The sequence below is a fragment of the Pseudophryne corroboree genome, chromosome 4 (assembly GCF_028390025.1).
Source record: "Pseudophryne corroboree isolate aPseCor3 chromosome 4, aPseCor3.hap2, whole genome shotgun sequence".
Taxonomy (NCBI): domain Eukaryota; kingdom Metazoa; phylum Chordata; class Amphibia; order Anura; family Myobatrachidae; genus Pseudophryne; species Pseudophryne corroboree.
In genome coordinates, this window is record NC_086447.1 from 126,603,480 (window position 1) to 126,627,146 (window position 23,667).

Here is a 23,667-nt window from a genome sequence, read left to right on the forward strand (position 1 = left end):
CAGGCAGGTGTCCCCATTTTACACAGTACGGCAGGCAGGTGTCCCCATTTAACAAAGTGCGGCAGGCAGGTGTCCCCATTTAACAAAGTGCGGCAGGCAGATATCCCCATTTTACACAGTACGCAGGCAGGTATCCCCATTTTAAACAGTACGCAGGCAGATATCCCCATTTTACACAGTACGCAGGCAGGTGTCCCCATTTTACACAGTACGCAGGCAGGTGTCCCCATTTTACACAGTACGCAGGCACGTGCCCCCATTTTACACAGTACGCAGGCAGGTGTCCCCATTTTACACAGTGCGGCAGGTATCCCCATTTTACACAGTGCGGTAGGTGTCCCCATTTTACACAGTGCGGCAGGTGCCCCCATTTTACACAGTGCGGCAGGTGCCCCCATTTTACACAGTGCGGCAGGTGCCCCCATTTTACACAGTGCGGCAGATATCCCCATTTTACACAGTGCGGCAGGTGTCCCCATTTTACACAGTGCGGCAGGTGCCCCCATTTTACACAGTGCGGCAGGTATCCCCATTTTACACAGTGCGGCAAGTGTCCCCATTTTACACAGTGCGGCAGGTATCCCCATTTTACACAGTGCGGCAGGTATCCCCATTTTACACAGTGCGGCAGGTGCCCCCATTTTACACAGTGCGGCAGGTATCCTCATTTTACACAGTGCGGCAGGTGTCTCCATTTTACACAGTGCGGCAGGTGCCCCCATTTTACACAGTGCGGCAGGTGTCCCCATTTTACACAGTGCGGCAGGTGCCCCCATTTTACACAGTGCGGCAGGTATCCCCATTTTACACAGTGCGGCAGGTGCCCCCATTTTACACAGTGCGGCAGGTATCTCCATTTTACACAGTGCGGCAAGTGTCCCCATTTTACACAGTGCGGCAGGTATCCCCATTTTACACAGTGCGGCAGGTATCCCCATTTTACACAGTGCGGCAAGTGTCAAGTGGGAGGAGAGAGAGAGAGAGAGAATACTTACAACTTTCCGCTCTTCGGGTCCCGCGCGCCGGCCGCCTCCTCCGTCGATGGTTATCTCCAGTCCTCTCCTCCCTCTCTCTTCCCCCCGAGCGCTCCTGCTCGGGGGGCGGGGCTTCGCGGAATGACGCGTTTGCGTCGTGACGCGTCATTCCGCGAAGCCCCGCCCCCCGAGCAGGAGCGCTCGGGGGGAAGAGAGAGGGAGGAGAGGAGTAGTCACAAAGTGCCGCGGCGGGCGCCCCGTGCGGTTGCACGGCTCGCCCGCCGCTAGAAACGGCACTGCATCCACTATCCGCACACACTACACTGCACTAACGCTTACCCTGCACCCGCTCCCCACACACACTACACTACCTCAAACCCTGCACTTACTCCCCACACATACTGCGCTACACTACCGCTTACCCTGTACCCGCTCCCCACGCACGGGATGCGGTCAGGATGCCGCCGGACGGAATCCCGGCGGTCGAAATACCGACGCCGGAATCCCGACCGCCACAATCCCGACATATTCTCCCTCCGTGGGTGTCCACGACACCCATAGAGGGAGAATATAATAGTGTGCCGAGCGTAGCGAGGCACCGTGCCCGCAGCGTGGCGAGCGAAGCGAGCCCGCAAGGGGCTTCGTTCCGCTCACCACCCCTGTCGGGATTGTGTGGTCGGGATTCCGGCGTCGGTATTTCGACCGCCGGGATTCCGACCGGCGGCAATTAGTACTGATCCCCCACGCACACTACACTGCACTACACCACCCCTAACCCTGCTCCCCACACACTATCCCTAACCCTGCACCCGCTCCCCTCACACGCTACACTACTGCTTACCCTGCACCCGCTCCCCGTATACACTATACTACCACTTACCCTGCAACCGCTCGCCACACACACTACACTACCGCTTAACCTGCACCCGCTCCCTGCACACACTACCCCTAACCCTGTACTTGCTCCTCGCACACACTACACTGCCCTTAACCTTGCACCCACTTCCCGCACACACTGTACTGCACTACACTACCCCTAATTCTTCACCCACTCCCCTCACACACTGCACTACACTATCGCTTACCCTGCCTCCGTTCCCCACACACATTACACTGTACTACATTACCCCTAATCCTGCACCCACTACCGCTAACCCTGCACCCACTCTCGCACACACTACACTGCACTACACTACCGCCTAACCTGCACCCGCTCCCCGCACACACACTACCCCTGACCCTGCACCCGCTCCCCACGCACACTATACTGCACTACACTACACTACCCCTAACCCTGCACCTGCTTCCCGCACACACTACACTGCACTACACTACCGCTTACCCTGCACTCGCTCCCCGCACACTAGGGAGGCCAATCCCGGGCCTTTTTTTTCAATCCCGGGTATCGGGATTGAAAAATTATCAATCCCGGGATTCGGTTGAAGATTTTAAAATTAAATCTTCAGTGCCCCTCTCCCCCCTTCCCAGCCTACACAACTACTCACCATCCCCTGAGAGCACGGGTGGGTTCACTGGCTGCAGGTGGCGAGGTGCTGTCCGAGCAGCGCTGACCTCTGACTTCACATCACGCTACACAGTGCGCACAGCATGGGACATGGGGAGCCGGCAGGAGGGAGCTTGGTAGCATCTGAGCCTCCTGAGGGCGCTGAACACTGCCTGGCATTGAAAAACAAGGGGGCTTTCTAATACCGAAATCCCAGGGATAGAATCCCGACCCAATTTAGGTCTAAATCCAGGGATCCCGCCGCACACACTACACTGAACTAAACCATAATGCCTGTGGTACATTATGCCACACACTGTAATGCCCATTACACATTATGCCCCACAGTAAGGCCTATAATTACTTTTAAATGACCTGCTAATTGTCTGGGGTCTCATGCTCGTTTCCATGGGTTCCACGTTCATTTCCATGGGTTTCATGCTCCGGAATCCATGCTTGCTTGTTGCCAGGGATTTTATGTTCTGGGTTCCATGCTCATCGCCAGGGGTTCCATGCTTTGGGTATCAAGCTCATTGTCAGGTGTGTAATGCTTGTTGCCACGGGTGTAATGCTGTGGGTGTCATGGAAGAAGATGTACCTTTGTAGAAAGCTGCATCCTCTCTGGTTGGCGCCAGCGCTGAGCACTTCCGGGTAGCTATGGCGCTGTGCTGCCTGTCAGGCGATAGAAGTCAAGTATGACCTCTAGCATCTGTCTCCTCCGAGGCAGAGGAGTGTTACGGACCAGCAGGAGGAGTCAGTTGCGGACTACCCCACCGAAGTCGGACAGCGGCAGCAGCCAGCAGGGGTCCAGCAACCAGGATTGCGGCTGCGAGCTATGCATCGCTTTTGAGCGACGGGTTGGCGACCACTGGTGTAGACCTATTGACTGTGTATCTTTACAATATCTAACTTCTTTACCACACCCGAAAGAATAATCACTGACAATATGCAACAGTAAGATCCTGCCTTAATATTGTCTATGCGGGTTCGGTATTTAATACAGGTATTCGGGATGCCGGCGGTCACGTGACTGACACCGGCATCCCGACGCTGAAATCCCGACTGTGGATGGGGTATATTTACCCTCCCCTAACCTAACCCTCCAGGGGTGGTGGCTATGGCTAAACATCTGGGAGGGGGGTAGCTACAGATAACTCTCAGGGGGTGGCAGCTATGGTTAACCACCTGGACCCAGGGGCCCGTGTGCACCACACACTCACCAACCATTCTAGATACACCAATGGTTTGAGTTCTATTTTGCATAATATGAATTAGGGCATTCGTGTGTGGCATGATATGGTCATAGGTAAAAGAGCAGATGGAGATGGGGACATTAATGGGGGATATGATGATATAGGGGGTGATTGAGTGATCATATGAGGGAAATTGGGGGTACATTATGATAACCAAGAGTGAAATAGTGAAAACAGTGCTAGACACACCCCTGGTTTGGCCATCATTAACCATCGATAGTCACCATTGAGTTCACTATCAGTGCTTAACATCAATGGCATGTAACCATACCCCCTATAAGCCTATGGTTACAGGGGGTATGGTTACATGCCTGCTGTGGGGAATGGTACGCGGTTGGCAAATCAGGGAAGGAATTAACAGCCCGCCAGGGGCAAGGCTAAACTATGTCCCCTCTGCACCGAGATTAAAAGAAAACATCACTGACTCTCAGCCATCGTTGATGAACCTGGTCTCCGCCAAGCAAGATAATCGGATCAAGCAATCAGATCTCCTCATCGATGGAGAAACCATGGACAACTGGTAGCAAACTATCAATGATCAATGGCCATCCCTATTGGACATACCCCCTGCTTGACCTACCCCTCAGCACAGAATACCCCTCTCTTGCTTTCTCTCTATGGACACACAATAATGAAATTGCTGCACATACCAATGATCCCATCTTTAAAAGATAAATGCATGGATATAATGTAACCCTGATTAAGAAACGTATTCATCAAGAGGAATAAGTATGTTGAAACAGTAGTTTTCATGTTTTAGTAACAGACCAATCCAGCATTGCTGTAATGCAGGAGAGATCAGTGATAACTCCTGTGCATAGCACAGTTCACGGTCCCCATATACTAGTATGGGGAGAGATCAAACTTTGAAAATGTAGTTATTAAAATATGTGCAGTCCTAGGGCACGGACGCTAGCCAACATTCATGTTATATTTTTGTATATAATTTAAAATGTGTTGCGCATGTGCACAACTTGCGCCATAGTAACATAGTATTTGAGGTTGAATAGAGGCAAATTGCCCAACGTGTTCAACCTGCTTTAAGTTGTGATGATTCTACATACTTGCTAAATAATGATTGACTAGTTAGCTACTATAACTCATGTTACCCCCGGATTAACCACGTTGAAATTTTAAGTATTATAACCTTGGATAGCTTTTTCATTCAGAAATTTATCCATTCCTTTTTTAAATCCAATTACAGAGTCCGCCATTACCACCTTCCCTGGCAGGGAGTTCCACATCCTGATTGCCCTAACAGTGAAGAACCCTTTCCTCCGTTGCGTTCGGAACTTTCCTCCAGTCGCAGTGAGTGCCCACGTGTCCTAAACTGTGTTCTTTTAAATAAGATTTTACTTACCGATAAATCTATTTCTCGTAGTCCGTAGTGGATGCTGGGACTCCGTAAGGACCATGGGGAATAGCGGCTCCGCAGGAGACAGGGCACAAAATAAAAGCTTAAGGATCAGGTGGTGTGCACTGGCTCCTCCCCCTATGACCCTCCTCCAAGCCTCAGTTAGGATACTGTGCCCGGACGAGCGTACATAATAAGGAAGGATATTGAATCCCGGGTAAGACTCATACCAGCCACACCAATCACACCGTACAACTTGTGATCTGAACCCAGTTAACAGTATGATAAACGCAAAGGAGCCTCTGAAAAGATGGCTCACAACAATAATAACCCGAATCTTTGTAACAATAACTATATACAAGTATTGCAGACAATCCGCACTAGGGATGGGCGCCCAGCATCCACTACGGACTACGAGAAATAGATTTATCGGTAAGTAAAATCTTATTTTCTCTGACGTCCTAGTGGATGCTGGGACTCCGTAAGGACCATGGGGATTATACCAAAGCTCCCAAACGGGCGGGAGAGTGCGGATGACTCTGCAGCACCGAATGAGAGAACTCCAGGTCCTCCTCAGCCAGGGTATCAAATTTGTAGAATTTAGCAAACGTGTTTGCCCCTGACCAAGTAGCTGCTCGGCAAAGTTGTAAAGCCGAGACCCCTCGGGCAGCCGCCCAAGATGAGCCCACTTTCCTTGTGGAATGGGCTTTTACTGATTTTGGCTGTGGCAATCCTGCCACAGAATGTGCAAGCTGAATTGTACTACAAATCCAACGAGCAATCGTCTGCTTAGAAGCAGGAGCACCCAGCTTGTTGGGTGCATACAGGATAAACAGCGAGTCAGATTTTCTGACTCCAGCCGTCCTGGAAACATATATTTTCAAGGCCCTGACAACGTCAAGCAACTTAGAGTCCTCTAAGTCCCTGGTAGCCGCAGGTACCACAATAGGTTGGTTCATGTGAAATGCAGAAACCACCTTAGGTAGAAATTGAGGACGAGTCCTCAATTCCGCCCTGTCAGAATGAAAAATTAAGTAAGGGCTTTTATATGATAAAGCCGCCAATTCTGACACACGCCTGGCTGAAGCCAAGGCTAACAGCATCGACACCTTCCATGTGAGATATTTTAAGTCCACAGTGGAAAGTGGTTCAAACCAATGTGACTTTAGAAAACTCAACACCACATTGAGATCCCAAGGTGCCACTGGAGGCACAAAAGGAGGCTGTATGTGCAGCACCCCTTTTACAAATGTCTGAACTTCAGGTACTGAAGCCAGTTCTTTCTGGAAGAAAATCGACAGGGCCGAAATTTGAACCTTAATGGACCCTAATTTTAGGCCCATAGACAGTCCTGTTTGCAGGAAATGAAGGAAACGACCCAGTTGAAATTCCTCTGTAGGGGCCTTCTTGGCCTCACACCACGCAACATATTTACGCCAAATGCGGTGATAATGTTTTGCGGTTACGTCCTTCCTGGCTTTGACCAGAGTAGGGATGACTTCTTCTGGAATGCCTTTTTCCCTCAGGATCCGGCGTTCAACCGCCATGCCGTCAAACGCAGCCGCGGTAAGTCCTGGAACAGACAAGGCCCCTGCAGTAGCAGGTCCTTTCTTAGAGGTAGAGGCCACGGTTCGTCCGTGAGCATCTCTTGAAGTTCCGGGTACCAAGTCCGTCTTGGCCAATCCGGAACCACGAGTATAGTTCTTACTCCTCTCCTTCTTATGATTCTCAGTACTTTTGGTATGAGAGGCAGAGGAGGGAACACATACACCGACTGGTACACCCACGGCGTTACCAGAGCGTCCACTGCTATTGCCTGAGGGTCCCTTGACCTGGCGCAATATCTGTCCAGTTTTTTGTTTAGACGTGACGCCATCATGTCCACCTTTGGTTTTTCCCAACGGTTTACAATCAGGTGGAAGACTTCTGGGTGAAGTCCCCACTCTCCCGGGTGAAGGTCGTGTCTGCTGAGGAAGTCTGCTTCCCAGTTGTCCACTCCCGGAATGAATACTGCTGACAGTGCTATCACATGATTTTCCGCCCAGCGAAGAATCCTTGCAGCTTCTGCCATTGCCCTCCTGCTTCTCGTGCCGCCCTGTCTGTTTACGTGGGCGACTGACGTGATGTTGTCCGATTGGATCAACACCGCCTGACCCTGAAGCAGAGGTTTTGCTTGACTTAGGGCATTGTAAATGGCCCTTAGTTCCAGAATGTTTATATGAAGAGACGTTTCCAAGCTTGACCACAGGCCCTGGAAATTCCTTCCCTGTGTGACTGCTCCCCAGCCTCTCAGGCTGGCATCCGTGGTTACCAGGATCCAATCCTGAATGCCAAATCTGCGGCCCTCTAGTAGATGAGCACTCTGCAGCCACCACAGGAGAGACACCCTTGTCCTTGGCGACAGGGTTATCCGCTGATGCATCTGCAGATGCGATCCGGACCATTTGTCCAGTAGATCCCACTGAAATGTTCTTGCATGGAATCTTCCGAATGGAATCGCTTCGTAAGAAGCCACCATTTTCCCCAGGACCCTCGTGCACTGATGCACTGAGACCTGTCCTGGTTTAGGAGGTTCCTGACTAGCTCGGATAACTCCCTGGCCTTCTCCTCCGGGAGAAACACCTTCTTCTGGACTGTGTCCAGAATCATTCCTAGGAACAGTAGACGTGTCGTTGGAATCAGCTGCGATTTTGGAATATTTAGAATCCACCCGTGCTGACGTAACACTACCTGAGATAGTGCTACTCCGACTTCTAACTGTTCCCTGGATCTTGCCCTTATCAGGAGATCGTCCAAGTAAGGGATAATTAAAATGCCTTTTCTTCGTAGAAGAATCATCATTTCGGCCATTACCTTGGTAAAGACCCGAAGTGCCGTGGACAATCCAAACGGCAGCGTCTGAAACTGATAATGACAGTTTTGTACTACAAACCTGAGGTACCCTTGGTGAGAAGGGTATATCGGGACGTGGAGATAAGCATCTTTGATGTCCAGAGACACCATATAGTCCCCTTCTTCCAGGTTTGCTATCACTGCTCTGAGTGACTCCATCTTGAATTTGAACCTTTTTATGTAAGTGTTCAAGGATTTCAGATTTAAAATTGGTCTCACCGAGCCGTCCGGCTTCGGTACCACAAACAGCGTGGAATAATACCCCTTTCCTTGTTGCAGGAGGGGTACCTTGATTATCACCTGCTGGGAATACAGCTTGTGAATGGCTTCCAAAACTGCCTCCCTGTCGGAGGGAGACTTTGGTAAAGCAGACTTCAGGAAACGACGAGGGGGAAACGCCTCGAATTCCAGTTTGTACCCCTGCGATACTACCTGTAGAATCCAGGGATCCACTTGCGAGTGAGCCCACTGCGCGTTGAAATTCTTGAGACGGGCCCCCACCATATCTGAGTCTGCTTGTAAAGCCCCAGCGTCATGCTGAAGACTTGGCAGAAGCAGGGGAGGGCTTCTGCTCCTGTGAAGCGGCTGCATGGTGCAGTCTTTTTCCTCTTCCTCTGCCCCGGGGCAGAAAAGAATGGCCTTTTGCTCGCTTGTACTTATGGGAACGAAAGGACTGAGTTTGAAAAGACGGTGTCTTTTTCTGCTGATGTGGAGTGACCTGGGGTAAAAAGGTGGATTTTCCAGCCGTTGCCGTGGCCACCAGGTCCGATAGACCAGCCCCAAATAACTCCTCCCCTTTATACGGCAATACTTCCATGTGCCGTTTGGAATCCGCATCCCCTGACCACTGTCGCGTCCATAACGCTCTTCTGGCAGAGATGGACATAGCACTTACTCTTGATGCCAGGGTGCAAATATCCCTCTGTGCATCACGCATATATAGTAATGCATCCTTTAAATGTTCTATAGTTAACAAAATATTGTCCCTATCCAGGGTATCAATATTCTCGGTCAGGGAATCCGACCATGCGACTCCAGCACTGCACATCCAGGCTGAGGCGATTGCTGGTCGCAGTATAACACCAGTATGTGTGTATATACTTTTTAGGATATTTTCCAGCCTTCTATCAGCTGGTTCTTTGAGGGTAGCCGTATCAGGAGACGGTAACGCTACTTGTTTTGATAAACGTGTGAGCGCCTTATCTACCCTAGGGGGTGTTTCCCAACGCGCCCTAACCTCTGGCGGGAAAGGATATAATGCTAATAATTTTTTAGAAATTAGCTGTTTTTTATCGGGGGAAACCCACGCTTTTTCACACACCTCATTTATTTCCTCTGACTCAGGAAAAAATATTGGTAGTTTTTTCTCACCCCACATAATACCCTTCTTTGTGGTACTTGTAGTGTCAGAAAGGTTCAATGCCTCTTTCATTGCCGTGATCATGTAACGTGTGGCCCTACTGGACATTACGTTTGTCTCGTCACCGTCGACACTAGACTCAGTATCTGTGTCAGGGTCTGTGTCGACCCACTGAGGTAACGGGCGTTTTAGCGCCCCTGACGGTGTCTGAGACGCCTGGACAGGCACTAATTGATTTGCCGGCTGTCTCATGTCGTCAACAGTTTTTTGCAAATTGCTGACATTATCACTTAATTGTTTAAATACAATCATCCAGTCAGGTGTCGACTCCCTAGGGGGTGACATCACCAACACAGGCAACTGCTCCGCCTCCACATAATTTTCCTCCTCATACATGTCGACACACGCGTACCGACACACAGCACACACACCGGGAATGCTCTGATAGAGGACAGGACCCCACTTAGCCCTTTGGAGAGACAGAGGGAGAGTCTGCCAGCACACACCCAGCGCTATATATATATATACAGGGATAACCTTATATAAGTGTTACTCCCTTATAGCTGCTGTTAATATATTTATTTGCTGCCAAACGTGCCCCCCCTTCTCTTTTTTACCCTGATTCTGAAGCAGGACTGCAGGGGAGAGTCAGGGAGCCGTCCTTCCAGCGGAGCTGTGAGGGAAAATGGCGCTTGTGTGCTGAGGAGAAAGGCTCCGCCCCTTCACGACGTCCTTATCTCCCGCTTTTTTGTGTAAAATGGCAGGGGATTAAAATACATCCATATAGCCCAGGAGCTATATGTGATGTATTCTGTTTTGCCACCTAAGGTATTCTGTTATATTGCGTCTCAGGGCGCTCCCCCCCCAGCGCCCTGCACCCTCAGTGACCGGAGTGTGAAGTGTGCTGAGAGCAATGGCGCACAGCTGCGGTGCTGTGCGCTACCTTAGTCTGAAGACAGGATGTCTTCTGCCGCCGATTTCACCGGACCTCTTCGTCTCTTCTGGCTCTGTAAGGGGGACGGCGGCGCGGCTCCGGTGACCCATCCAGGCTGAACCTGTGATCGTCCCTCTGGAGCTAGTGTCCAGTAGCCTAAGAAACCCGATCCACTCTGCACTCAGGTGAGTCCGTTTCTTCTCCCCTTAGTCCCACGATGCAGTGAGCCTGTTGCCAGCAGGACTCACTGAAAATAAAAAAAACCTAACTAAACTTTTATTCTAAGCAGCTCAGGAGAGCCACCTAGATTGCACCCTTCTCGGCCGGGCACAAAAATCTAACTGGGGCTTGGAGGAGGGTCATAGGGGGAGGAGCCAGTGCACACCACCTGATCCTTAAGCTTTTATTTTGTGCCCTGTCTCCTGCGGAGCCGCTATTCCCCATGGTCCTTACGGAGTCCCAGCATCCACTAGGACGTCAGAGAAATAAATAATTCCTCTGATAACTCTTTGTGATGTCCCTTTACATATTTGAAGATATTAATAATATCTCCTCTTAGGCGCCTCTTTTCTAGTGTATACATATTCAGCCTAGTAAGTCTTTCCTTATAGTCCAGTCCTTCTAGGCCTTTAATCAATTTAGTAGCTCACCTTTGAACATTTTCGAGTTCACTGATGTCTTTTTTATACAATGGTGCCCAAAACTGAACACAATATTCCAGGTGCGGACGTACCAATGGCTTATACAGTGGCATGATTACATCCGAGTCCCTTGTCTCAATTCCCCTTTTTATGCACGCTAGCACCTTACTTGCCATCTTTACTGCGATTTGACATTGTGTACGGTTATTAAGCCTATTATCAATGAATACCCCCAAATCTTTTTCTAACTCTGTTTCCCCTAGGCGTTCCCCATTTAATATGTAGGATGCAAGTTTGTTTTTAGTCCCAAAATGCATAACCTTGCATTTGTCTGTATTGAACCTCATTTTCCATTTAGACGCCCAGAGTACAAGTTTAGATAGATCATTCTGCAAGGACTCCACATCCAATTCTGAATTAATTACCTTACACAGTTTAGTATCATCTGCAAAGATTGACACTGTGCTTTCCAGGCCTATTTCTAGGTCATTGATAAATATGTTGAACAGTAGTGGTCCGAGTACGGACCCTTGTGGTATCCCGCTGACTACTGGGGACCAGGTTGAGGACTTCCCGTTGACCACTACTCGCTGTACCCTGCTATCCAACCAGCTGCTTATAGATGTGCAAATAGTTTTTCCTAGGCCAATCTCCTTTAATTTGATCTCCTGTGACGAACTGTATCGAAGGCTTTTGCAAAATCTAGGAAGACCACATCCACTGCTTTTCCTTGATCAAGATTATTGCTCACTTCCTCGTAGAAGCTAATTAAGTTAGTCTGACATGACCTGTCCCTCACAAACCCATGCTGGTTCTTGCTAATAATCCTAGCGGACTTTAGATACTCCTGTATGACGTCCCTTAGAATTCTTTCCAATATTTTCCCCACTATAGATGCTAAACTAACTGGTCTGTAGTTTCCCATAAGATTTTTGGATCCCTTTTTAAATAATGGCACTACCTCAGCTATACGCCAATCCTTCGGTACCATGCCTGTTCTAATTGAACTATTGAAAATCAAGTATAAGGGTCGTGCTAGTTGTGAACTAAGCTCCATAAGAACCCTCGGGTGAAGTCCATCAGGACCAGGTGATTTATTAATCTTAATTTTGCTTAGTCTCTCCCGGACTACTTCTTCGCTTAAACAAGTATCTAACCATGAATCATTACTGTCACAATTGTTATGCTCTACTCCCACCATCAGTTCTTCACTGGTGAATACTGATGAAAAAAATTTGTTCAGTATTTCTGCTTTTATTTCGTCATCATTTATCAATTCTCCTAATTCATCTTTTAATGGACCTATAGTCTCCTTTTTTAACCTTTTTACCGTTTATGTATTTAAAAAACTTTTTAGGATTGGTTTTACTCTCTATAGCGATTTGCTTTTCATTTTCCATTTTAGCTGCTCTTATTGCTTTTTTGCATTTCTTATTACTCTCCTTGTAATACTTGAAAGACTCCTCCTTTCCATTAGATTTAAATGCTTTGGAAGACCGCTTTTTTTAATCCATTTCTGCCTTTTCTTGTTAAGCCACATCGGTTTGAGTTTAATACTCTTGCGTTTACTGCCCATGGGAATAAAGTTATGAATATTGCTATCCAGCAACCCTTTTAAAACATCCCACATTTCCGAAGTGTTCTTGTTATTAAACTGAACCTCCCACTCTATGTCATTAAGTGCACATCTAAGCATACTGAAATTAGCCTTCCTAAAGTTAAAAGTTTTGGTGGAACCCCTGTAGCTATGTTTCCTGAAACTGATGTCGAATGTGATCATATAGTGATCACTGTTACCCAAAGTCTCCCCAACTTTAGTGTTTGATATAATGTCCACATTATTAGTAATTACTAGATCCAGGGTAGTTTTACCCCTAGTTGGGTCCTCGACTAATTGAGACAAGTAGTGATCCCTAAACATATTTAAGAACCTGCTGCCCCTCGCTTTAGCACATGAATCGTTACTCCAGTTTATATCCGGGTAATTAAAAATAAGAATTTACTTACCGATAATTCTATTTCTCGGAGTCCGTAGTGGATGCTGGGGTTCCTGAAAGGACCATGGGGAATAGCGGCTCCGCAGGAGACAGGGCACAAAAGTAAAGCTTTTACAGGTCAGGTGGTGTGTACTGGCTCCTCCCCCTATGACCCTCCTCCAGACTCCAGTTAGGTACTGTGCCCGGACGAGCGTACACAATAAGGGAGGATTTTGAATCCCGGGTAAGACTCATACCAGCCACACCAATCACACCGTACAACTTGTGATCTAAACCCAGTTAACAGTATGATAACAGAGGAGCCTCTGAAAGATGGCTTCCTAAACAATAACCCGAATTAGGTAACAATAACTATGTACAAGTATTGCAGATAATCCGCACTTGGGATGGGCGCCCAGCATCCACTACGGACTCCGAGAAATAGAATTATCGGTAAGTAAATTCTTATTTTCTCTATCGTCCTAAGTGGATGCTGGGGTTCCTGAAAGGACCATGGGGATTATACCAAAGCTCCCAAACGGGCGGGAGAGTGCGGATGACTCTGCAGCACCGAATGAGAGAACTCCAGGTCCTCCTTTGCCAGGGTATCAAATTTGCAAAAATTTACAAACGTGTTCTCCCCTGACCACGTAGCTGCTCGGCAGAGTTGTAATGCCGAGACCCCTCGGGCAGCCGCCCAAGATGAGCCCACCTTCCTTGCGGAATGGGCCTTAACAGATTTAGGCTGTGGCAGGCCTGCCACAGAATGTACAAGTTGAATTTTGTTACAAATCCAACGAGCAATCGACTGCTTAGAAGCAGGTGCACCCAACTTGTTGGGTGCATACAGTATAAACAGCGAGTCAGATTTTCTGACTCCAGCCGTCCTTTAAATGTATATTTTTAAGGCTCTGACAACGTCCAACAACTTGGAGTCCTTCAAGTCGTCTGTAGCCGCAGGCACTACAATAGGCTGGTTCAGGTGAAACGCTGATACCACCTTAGGGAGAAAATGCGGACGCGTCCGCAGCTCTGCCCTATGTCGAATGGAAAATTAAATAAGTGCTTTTATAAAACAAAGCCGCCAGTTCAGATACTCTCCCGGCCGAAGCCAGGGCCAGTAACATAGTCACTTTCCATGTGAGATATTTCAAATCCACATTCTTTAGTGGTTCAAACCAATTGGATTTGAGGAAATCTAAAACTACGTTTAGATCCCACGGTGCCACCTTAGGCACCACAGGAGGCTGTATATGCAGTACTCCTTTGATAAAAATCTGGACCTCAGGGACCGAGGCCAATTCTTTTTGGAAGAATATTGATAGGGCCGAAATTTGAACCTTAATAGATCCCAATTTGAGACCCAAAGACAATCCTGATTGCAGGAAATGTAGGAAAACGACCCAGTTGAAATTCCTCCATCGGAGCACTCCGCTGCTCGCACCACGCAACATATTTTCGCCCAATACGGCGATAAAGCTTCGCGGTGACTTCCTACCTTGCCTTTATCAAGGTAGGAATGACTTCTTCTGGAATGCCTTTTCCTTTTAGGATCTGGCATTCAAACGCCATGCCGTCAAACGCAGCCGCGGTAAGTCTTGAAAAAGACAAGGACCCTGCTGAAGCAGGTCCCTTCTCAGAAGTAGAGGCCACGGATCGTCCGTGACCATCTCTTGAAGTTCCGGGTACCAAGTCCTTCTTGGCCAATCCGGAGCCACTAGTCTTACTCCTCTTTGCCGTATAATCCTCAATACCTTTGGTATGAGAGGCAGAGGAGGAAACACATATACCGACTGGTACACCCAAGGTGTTACCAGCGCGTCCACAGCTATTGCCTGCGGATCTCTTGACCTGGCGCAATACCTGTCCAGTGTTTTGTTGAGGCGAGACGCCATCATGTCCACCATTGGTTTTACCCAACGGTTTAATAGCATGTGGAAAACTTCTGGATGAAGTCCCCACTCTCCCGGGTGAAGGTCGTGTCTGCTGAGGAAGTCTGCTTCCCAGTTGTCCACGCCCGGGATGAATACTGCTGACAGTGCTATCACGTGATTCTCCGCCCAGCGAAGGATCCTGGCAGCTTCTGCCATTGCCCTCCTGCTTCTTGTGCCGCCCTGTCTGTTTACATGGGCGACTGCCGTGATGTTGTCCGACTGGATCAACACCGGTCTTCCTTGAAGCAGAGGTTCCGCCTGGCTTAGAGCATTGTAGATTGCTCTTAGTTCCAGAATGCTTATGTGAAGAGACTTTTTCAGGCTCGACCACACTCCCTGGAAATTTTTTCCCTGTGTGACTGCTCCCCAGCCTCTCAGGCTGGCATCCGTGGTCACCAGGATCCAATCCTGCATGCCGAATCTGCGGCCCTCCAATAGATGAGCCTCCTGCAACCACCACAGAAGGGATACCCTTGTCCTCGGCGACAGGGTTATCCGCAGGTGCATCTGAAGATGCGACCCTGACCATTTGTCCAGCAGCTCCCTTTGCATGGAATCTGCCGAAAGGGATTGCTTCGTAAGAAGCTACCATTTTTTCCCAGGACTCTTGTGCATTGATGTACAGACACCTTTCCTGGTTTTAGGAGGTTCCTGACCAGGTCAGATAACTCCTTGGCTTTTTCTTCGGGAAGAAAAACCTTTTTCTGAACTGTGTCCAGAATCATCCCCAGGAACAGCAGACGAGTTGTCGGCATTAACTGGGATTTTGGAATATTCAGAATCCACCCGTGCTGTTTTAGCACTTCTTGAGACAGTGCTAATCCCATCTCTAGCTGTTCTCTGGACCTTGCCCTTATTAGGAGATCGTCCAAGTATGGGATAATTAATATGCCTTTTCTTCGAAGAAGAATCATCATCTCGGCCATTACCTTTGTAAAGACCCGAGGTGCCGTGGACAAACCAAACGGCAGCGTCTGAAACTGATAGTGACAGTTTTGTACAACGAACCTGAGGTACCCCTGGTGTGAGGGGTAATTGGAACGTGGAGATACGCATCCTTGATGTCCAAGGATACCATAAAGTCCCCTTCTTCCAGGTTCGCTATCACTGCTCTGAGTGACTCCATCTTGAACTTGAACTTCTTTATGTACAGGTTCAAGGACTTCAGATTTAGAATAGGCCTTACCGAGCCATCCGGCTTCGGTACCACAAAAAGAGTGGAATAATACCCCTTCCCTTGTTGTAGAAGAGGTACCTTGACTATCACCTGCTGAGAATACAGCTTGTGAATGGCTTCCAAAACCGTCTCCCTTTCTGAGGGGGACGTTGGTAAAGCAGACTTCAGGAAACGGCGAGGTGGCTCTGTCTCTAATTTCAACCTGTACCCCTGAGATATTATCTGCAGGATCCAGGGATTTACCTGCGAGTGAGCCCACTGCGCGCTGTAATCTTTGAGACGACCGCCTACCGCCCCCGAGTCCGCTTGCGAAGCCCCAGCGTCATGCTGAGGCTTTTGTAGAAGCCGGGGAGGGCTTCTGTTCCTGGGAAGGAGCTGCCTGTTGCTGTCTCTTCCCTCGTCCTCTGCCTCGTGGCAGATATGAATAGCCCTTTGCTCTCTTATTTTTAAAGGAACGAAAGGGCTGCGGTTGAAAGGTCGGTGCCTTTTTCTGTTGGAGAGTGACTTGAGGTAGAAAGGTGGATTTCCCGGCCGTAGCCGTGGCCACCAAATCCGATAGACCGACCCCAAATAACTCCTCTACGCATCGCCTGTCCACTGTCGTGTCCATAAAGCTCTTCTGGCCGAAATGGACATAGCACTTACCCGTGATGCCAGTGTGCAGATATCTCTCTGTGCATCACGCATATAAAGAAATGCATTCTTTATTTGTTCTAACGACAGTAAAATATTGTCCCTGTCCAGGGTATCAATATTTTCGATCAGGGACTCTGACCAAACTACCCCAGCACTGCACATCCAGGCAGTCGCAATAGTTGGTCGTAGTATAACACCTGCATGTGTGTATATACCTTTTTGGATATTTTCCATCCTCCTATCTGATGGATCTTTAAGTGCGGCCGTCTCAGGAGAGGGTAACGCCACTTGTTTTGATAAGCGTGTTAGCGCTTTGTCCACCCTAGGAGGTGTTTCCCAGCGCTCCCTAACCTCTGGCGGGAAAGGGTATAAAGCCAATAACTTCTTTGAAATTAGCAGTTTTTTATCGGGGCACCCCACGCTTCATCACACACGTCATTTAATTCTTCTGATTCGGTAAAAACTACTGGTAGTTTTTTCACACCCCACATAATACCCTGTTTAGTGGTACCTGTAGTATCAGCTAAATGTAACATCTCCTTTATTGCCAAAATCATATAACGTGTGGCCCTACTGGAAAATACGGTTGATTCGTCACCTTCACCACCGGAATCAGTGCCTGTGTCTGGGTCTGTGTCGACCGACTGAGGCAAGGGGCGTTTTACAGCCCCTGACGGTGTTTGAGGCGCCTGGACAGGCACTAATTGAGTGTCCGGCCGCCTCATGTCGGCAAACGACTGCTTAAGCGAGTTGACGCTATCCCGTAATTCCACAAATAAAGGCATCCATTCTGGTGTCGACCCCCTAGGAGGTGACATCCTCATATTTGGCAATTGCTCCGCCTCCACACCAATAACGTCCTCATACATGTCGACACACACGTACCGACACACAGCAGACACACAGGGAATGCTCTATACGAAGACAGGACCCACTAGCCCTTTGGGGAGACAGAGGGAGAGTCTGCCAGCACACACCAAAAAGCGCTATATATGACAGGGATAGCCTTATGATTAAGTGCTCCCTTATAGCTGCTTTTATATTAATATATATATATAGCCATTTATTTTGCCCCCCCTCTCTGTTATACCCTGTTTCTGTAGTGCAGTGCAGGGGAGAGACCTGGGAGCCTTCCTGACCAGCGGAGCTGTGACAGAAAATGGCGCCGTGTGCTGAGGAGATAGGCCCCGCCCCTTTTCCGGCGGGCTCGTCTCCCGCTATTTAGTACATTTAGGCAGGGGTAAATATCTCCATATAGCCTCTGGGGCTATATGTGAGGTATTTTTAGCCTTTTTAAAGGTTTTCATTTGCCTCCCAGGGCGCTCCCCCCCCAGCGCCCTGCACCCTCAGTGACTGCCGTGTGAAGTGTGCTGAGAGGAAAATGGCGCACAGCTGCAGTGCTGTGCGCTACCTTAAGAAGACTGCAGGAGTCTTCAGCCGCCGATTCTGGACCTCTTCTTGCTTCAGCATCTGTGAGGGGGCCGGCGGCGTGGCTCCGGTGACCATCCAGGCTGTACCTGTGATCGTCCCTCTGGAGCTTCATGTCCAGTAGCCAAGAAGCCAATCCATCCTGCACGCAGGTGAGTTCACTTCTTCTCCCCTCTGTCCCTCGTTGCAGTGATCCTGTTGCCAGCAGGAATCACTGTAAAATAAAAAACCTAAGCTAAACTCTCTAAGCAGCTCTTTATGAGAGCCACCTAGAATTGCACCCTTCTCGGCCGGGCACAAAAATCTAACTGGAGTCTGGAGGAGGGTCATAGGGGGAGGAGCCAGTACACACCACCTGACCTGTAAAAGCTTTACTTTTGTGCCCTGTCTCCTGCGGAGCCGCTATTCCCCATGGTCCTTTCAGGAACCCCAGCATCCACTTAGGACGATAGAGAAATCCCCAATGACAAGGATGTCCCCTAATCCCACAGCCGTTTTGATTTGCTGCAATAGTTGTTCTTCCTCATATATGCTAATATCCGGCTGTTTGTAGCACGTGCCTATGATTAGTTTTTTTGCATCAATTCCCCCACTTGAGATTTCTACCCCTAGTGTCTCCACATTATCGCCAGTCTCCCTCATAGATAACCTCCTTTAGGTATGGTTTAAGTGATGGATTAACATAAAGACATACACCTCCTCTTATGTTAGCCCTGTCCCTCCTAAAAAGAGAATACCCCTCCAAGTTAGCAACCCAGTCGTGAGAGTCATCCCACCATTGTGAACTTCACATATCAGACGCTTCCAGCAACTTCTGCAGTTTGTTTTGTAGACTTTACCTTCTGCTCCTACACAAAGTAGATGCAGGCACAACCGGCTCTTGGCAGTATAGGAAAATGCTAGGGTCATCTGAAAAGCCTGGGGGCAGACTGGACATCAAAGGTCTAGTTAGCAATTTCAGGCTGTGGTACATACTTGCCAACCCTCCCGGAAGCTGTGGGAGACTACCAATTTTTAGTGTAGTCCCCCACAGCCCTGGAAGGGTGTGTGACTCTCCCGCAAGCGCCTGCATCCTGCCCGCTTCATATTAAAGCAGACAGGACAAAGAAAAAATTATTTTAAAAAATAATCTGCAGTGGAAAGGGGGTGGATAAAAATGCAAATCACATCTTTTAGCCCCACCCCTACCTACGGACCTGCGAATCACAGGCATTTCTCTGGCTTGGGGGCGGGACCTAATAATATGACAGTCCAGTCCCACCCCCAAAGTGATCTGCTGCCTCTACTCTCCGGCAAGTATGCTCTGGTGGTGGCTGTTTATCGTAGCAGTGTGTGCAACGTCATGACATCAAGCAGCACCCCTGAGACAGGCAAAGCAGGGGAGCCAACACTGGTGTATTTATAATGAGTGCAGTGCACATGGGCCCCTGAGTCCAGGGGGGGCCCACACTGCACCCATTTTTTAATACTTACCCTCCCGAGTCCCATGCAGATGGCATCAGCGTTGCAGAAATCTCGCTGAAAATGGCTGCCATGCCATTTACCTGGAGGTCTGCGCATGCGCATTAGGGTCTGAGCATGGGTCTGAGAGGAGTGCTCAGACTCTCTACAGCGCTGCGCCGATGCCCGGCAGAGAGGAGGGGGCCCAGGTGGTGGACACGGCAAACGGGCCTCCTCCTCTCTTAAAACGCACCTGGGAGCCACGGCTGCGGGTGGGCAGAGGACATCAAAGAAGGTAAGTATGGTGGCTAGAGAGACACTTTTGTGGCCTGTGGCCGGGATTCACTCATGTTGATTGAGATATTATATAAGTGTGGCTATTTTAACAATGTTCTGGAGCTGGGGAGACACTTGTGTAGGCTGGAGAGACACAAGGAGGGATGAGGCTGTGTGACATGGAAGACACAAGGGGGGATGAGGCTGTGTAGGCTGGAGAGACACAAGGAGGGATGAGGCTGTGTGGCATGGCAGACACAAGGGGGGATGAGGCTGTGTAGGCTGGAGAGACAAGAAGGGATGAGGCTGTGTGGCATGGCAGACACAAGGGGGGATGAGGCTGTGTAGGCTGGAGAGACACAACGAGGGATGAGGCTGCGTGGCATGGCAGACACAAGGGGGGATGAGGCTGTGTGGCATGGGAGACACAAGGGGGGATGAGGCTGTGTAGGCTGGAGAGACACAAGGAGGGATGAGGCTGCGTGGCATGGCAGACACAAGGGGGGATGAGGCTGTGTAGGCTGGAGAGACACAAGGAGGGATGAGGCTGTGTGGCATGGCAGACACAAGGGGGGATGAGGCTGTGTAGGCTGGAGAGACACAAGGAGGGATGAGGCTGTGTGGCATGGCAGACACAAGGGGGATGAGGCTGTGTAGGCTAGAGAGACACAAGGAGGGATGAGGCTGCGTGGCATGGCAGACACAAGGGGGGATGAGGCTGTGTAGGCTGGAGAGACACAAGGAGGGATGAGGCTGCGTGGCATGGCAGACACAAGGGGGGATGAGGCTATGTGGGCTCGAGAGACACAAGGAGGGATGAGGCTGCGTGGCATGGCAGACACAAGGGGGGATGAGGCTGTGTAGGCTGGAGAGACACAAGGAGGGATGAGGCTGCGTGGCATGGCAGACACAAGGGGGGATGAGGCTATGTGGGCTCGAGAGACACAAGGAGGGATGAGGCTGTGTGGACTGCAGAGACACAAGGGGGGGAGGGGGAGGCTGTGTGGAATGGGGTAAGGGGAGCACAGCACCACAAGGCCACGACCTTCCGTGAGACCATGACCCTTTTTCATGTGCCTGTGCGGAGGAAGGGCACCAGACAAAATCTTGCTTAGGGAACCAAATTGGTCAGGGCTGGCTCTGCATGCAGGTTGTACGCTTGCAATAACTTCTGCATTGGTTATTCCTGTATTTAGATTTCCGATGCAATTTTACATAAGGATTTGATCCGTGCAAATTTCTGCTTTCGCTAGTTCATAGACCTATGGGGGTCATTCCGAGTTGATCGCATGTAGTGACTTTTTGCTGCCCATGCGATCAACTAGATGCCGCCTATGGGGGAGTGTATTTCCTCATAGCAGGGCTGCGAACGCTTGTGCAGCCCTGCTATGCAAAAAAAGTTTCCTGTAAAAGAAGACCAGGGTATGAGTTATTACCCTGTGCGATCGATCCAGCGATGCAGGTCCCGGAATTGACGTCAGACATCCGCCCTCCAAACGCCTGGACACGCCTGCGTTGGACTCACCACTCCCCGAAAACGGTGAGTTGCCGCCCGGATCTGCCTTCCTCCTGTCAATCTTCTTGCGGTCGCCGCTGCGACCGCATTATTAGTTTGTGGCGTTGCTGCCCGTCGCCGAGCAATGACGCGCTTGTGCAATGCAGACACTGCGCATGCGCAGTTCAAACCTGATCGCACGGCTGTGAGGAAGTGCTGCGTGCGATCAGGTCGGAATGGCCCCCTATTTAACTATACATCAGGTGCATTTTAAGATTGCTAGCCATAACGCTGTAATGAAAGATGCTGTTACCCTGTAGGCAGAAAGCCCCACTACTAATTTTTTTTATATTTATTTTTCCCTCCCTCCTTTGTCTGTAAAATATCAGCGCACCCAAATGAGATAAGACGATAAGTGAGTAATTGCACGGTGTAGAGAAAGGCAGATAAGCGCAAAGGGCAGAGATAGGAGACCGCAGGAGGCGGCTCACCCGGATCCATATCATATAGAAGCCAAGTTAATACTAGTCTCAGCACCCAACAACTACTATGATGACGTCACCGCGTCCTGTCCTGGCCACGCCCTCCGAAAGTCCTCCGGCCAATCACATCCTCCCAGCTCGGTCTGACTGAGAGTCACAGGCGGCTGCGCTCGCTACCCGGCCTCCCCTGATTGGCTATATTAGTGACGGGACTCTCGGGGTGACCAATGGACGGCGGACACGGCGGAAGGTGACTGTGTAGCTCTGAGTCGGTGAGGCGGAGAGAATCACACAGCGCACACCGAGCCGCGGAGGGACGTCAACATGGACGGGACTCTGCTAGGTAAGCCCGGGGTCCGCTCCAGCCTCCTGTGCAATGTCTGTGTGATATCATCTATAGCTATGTACCACTACACGCAGGCTGCTCATATACTAAGGGCTGCCCCTATTGCTATAGTTATATTATACATACACTTACTGCAGGATGCTCCTACACACAGGGGGTTGCCATGTCGCTATGGCTGCATTATATGCAGACCATGTGTCCCTTTATATACCCATGGTCTATGTGTAATATATATCTGTCTATATACAGTTAATGCAGGTTGCTCATACACACAGGGTGCTTCCATATTGCTATAGTTACATTATATGCAGCCCATGTGTCCCATTATACATCCATTATCTATATATCCACGAATCTGGTACTGCAGGGTGCTCATACACACAGACAGTTGTTGTATATACATTGTATTGTGTATATGCTACATTGTTGCAGAGCAGGTCACTTGCTGCAGTACAGGATACAGTGTCCTGTACATAACCCTGTTACCCAGTCTTCCTCATGTGGTACCCCCATAGGTTCCATCCAGCATTACCCCCTGTGGATGCTACGGGCAGCCCCAATGATCCCTGTCACAGTGATGGCTTGTCTGTTTACATTGCTATATTATACATATATTTGTGTTTTATTTGGAGCCCCTATGTCAGAATGATTCCTAGGTCCCTATGGTGTACTGGTAAGCCTGCTGTGCCTCCTAATGACCCCTCTGTTCTTCCAAGACCTATACATTAGAACCATGGTCTATCTCGTGAGGTTACATTGTTTTATTTTGTTACTGTTGAGTGGTTTCTCGTAAGCATAAGAGACCACTGGACTAATGGGTTCTGTTGCATAACATAACCCTTTCACTTGGCTTATTAATAATCTTAAGTAGTAAGAATTGATCTTATGGCTATCTCTGTGTTTCTCTAAACATCACAGATAGCCGTCTGAACGCTGCGTCTAGTAGCATAGCTCTTCATTGACTACCTCCAGCTAAGCTACTTCATTAGAGTCCATAGGCTCTCTTCATGTGGCTGAAAGAACGTCTACCACTGGTGCACGTGGGATACCTTGTATAGTCCTACACCTGTTACTGTTTCCTCCTGGGTGTGCCAGGTGTTCCACTTCTAAGTGATAAGATGTGGAGTTATGCACCATTGCAGACTTGTGCTTCAGTGTCTCGGTGATGCCTTCTATGTATGTATGTATGTGTGTATCTACCTCGCGCCTCTAAATGTTGCTGTTAATATTGTTTTCGGTGTGTAATTCCTTTATTTGTGTTTTGTCTCCTTGCAGGTGCAGTGATCTGCTCACTGTTTCTCGCAGTGAATTGTGTGTATACTGCCAGTGATGATGTAGTCACGTTAACCCCCTCTAATTTCAACAAAGAAGTTATCCAGAGTGACAGTTTATGGCTGGTGGAGTTCTATGCTCCGTGGTGAGTGTTCTATAGGCTCCTGTTTCTGTGGCATTCTCTTCCTCTTGTATATGTTACAATCCTTATAATGCCCTGTATGCAGAGCCGGCCCTAACCAATATGATGCCCTAGGCAAGATTTTAGATGGTGCCCCCTAGCACCACCGCTG

General features: G+C 49.2%; 1 protein-coding gene across 1 annotated transcript in view; it reads left to right on the top strand.

Annotated features, from left to right (window-relative positions):
* The first annotated feature begins 21,968 nt into the window (after positions 1-21,968).
* The window catches only part of PDIA6 (protein disulfide isomerase family A member 6), a 50,044-nt gene continuing 48,345 nt past the window's right edge, over positions 21,969-23,667 (top strand). The window contains exons 1-2 of the mRNA XM_063919238.1: positions 21,969-22,099; positions 23,378-23,519. Of these exons, the coding sequence (XP_063775308.1) occupies positions 22,081-22,099; positions 23,378-23,519 (161 nt within the window). The 5' untranslated portion in view covers positions 21,969-22,080. The remainder of the gene's footprint in view (positions 22,100-23,377; positions 23,520-23,667) is intronic.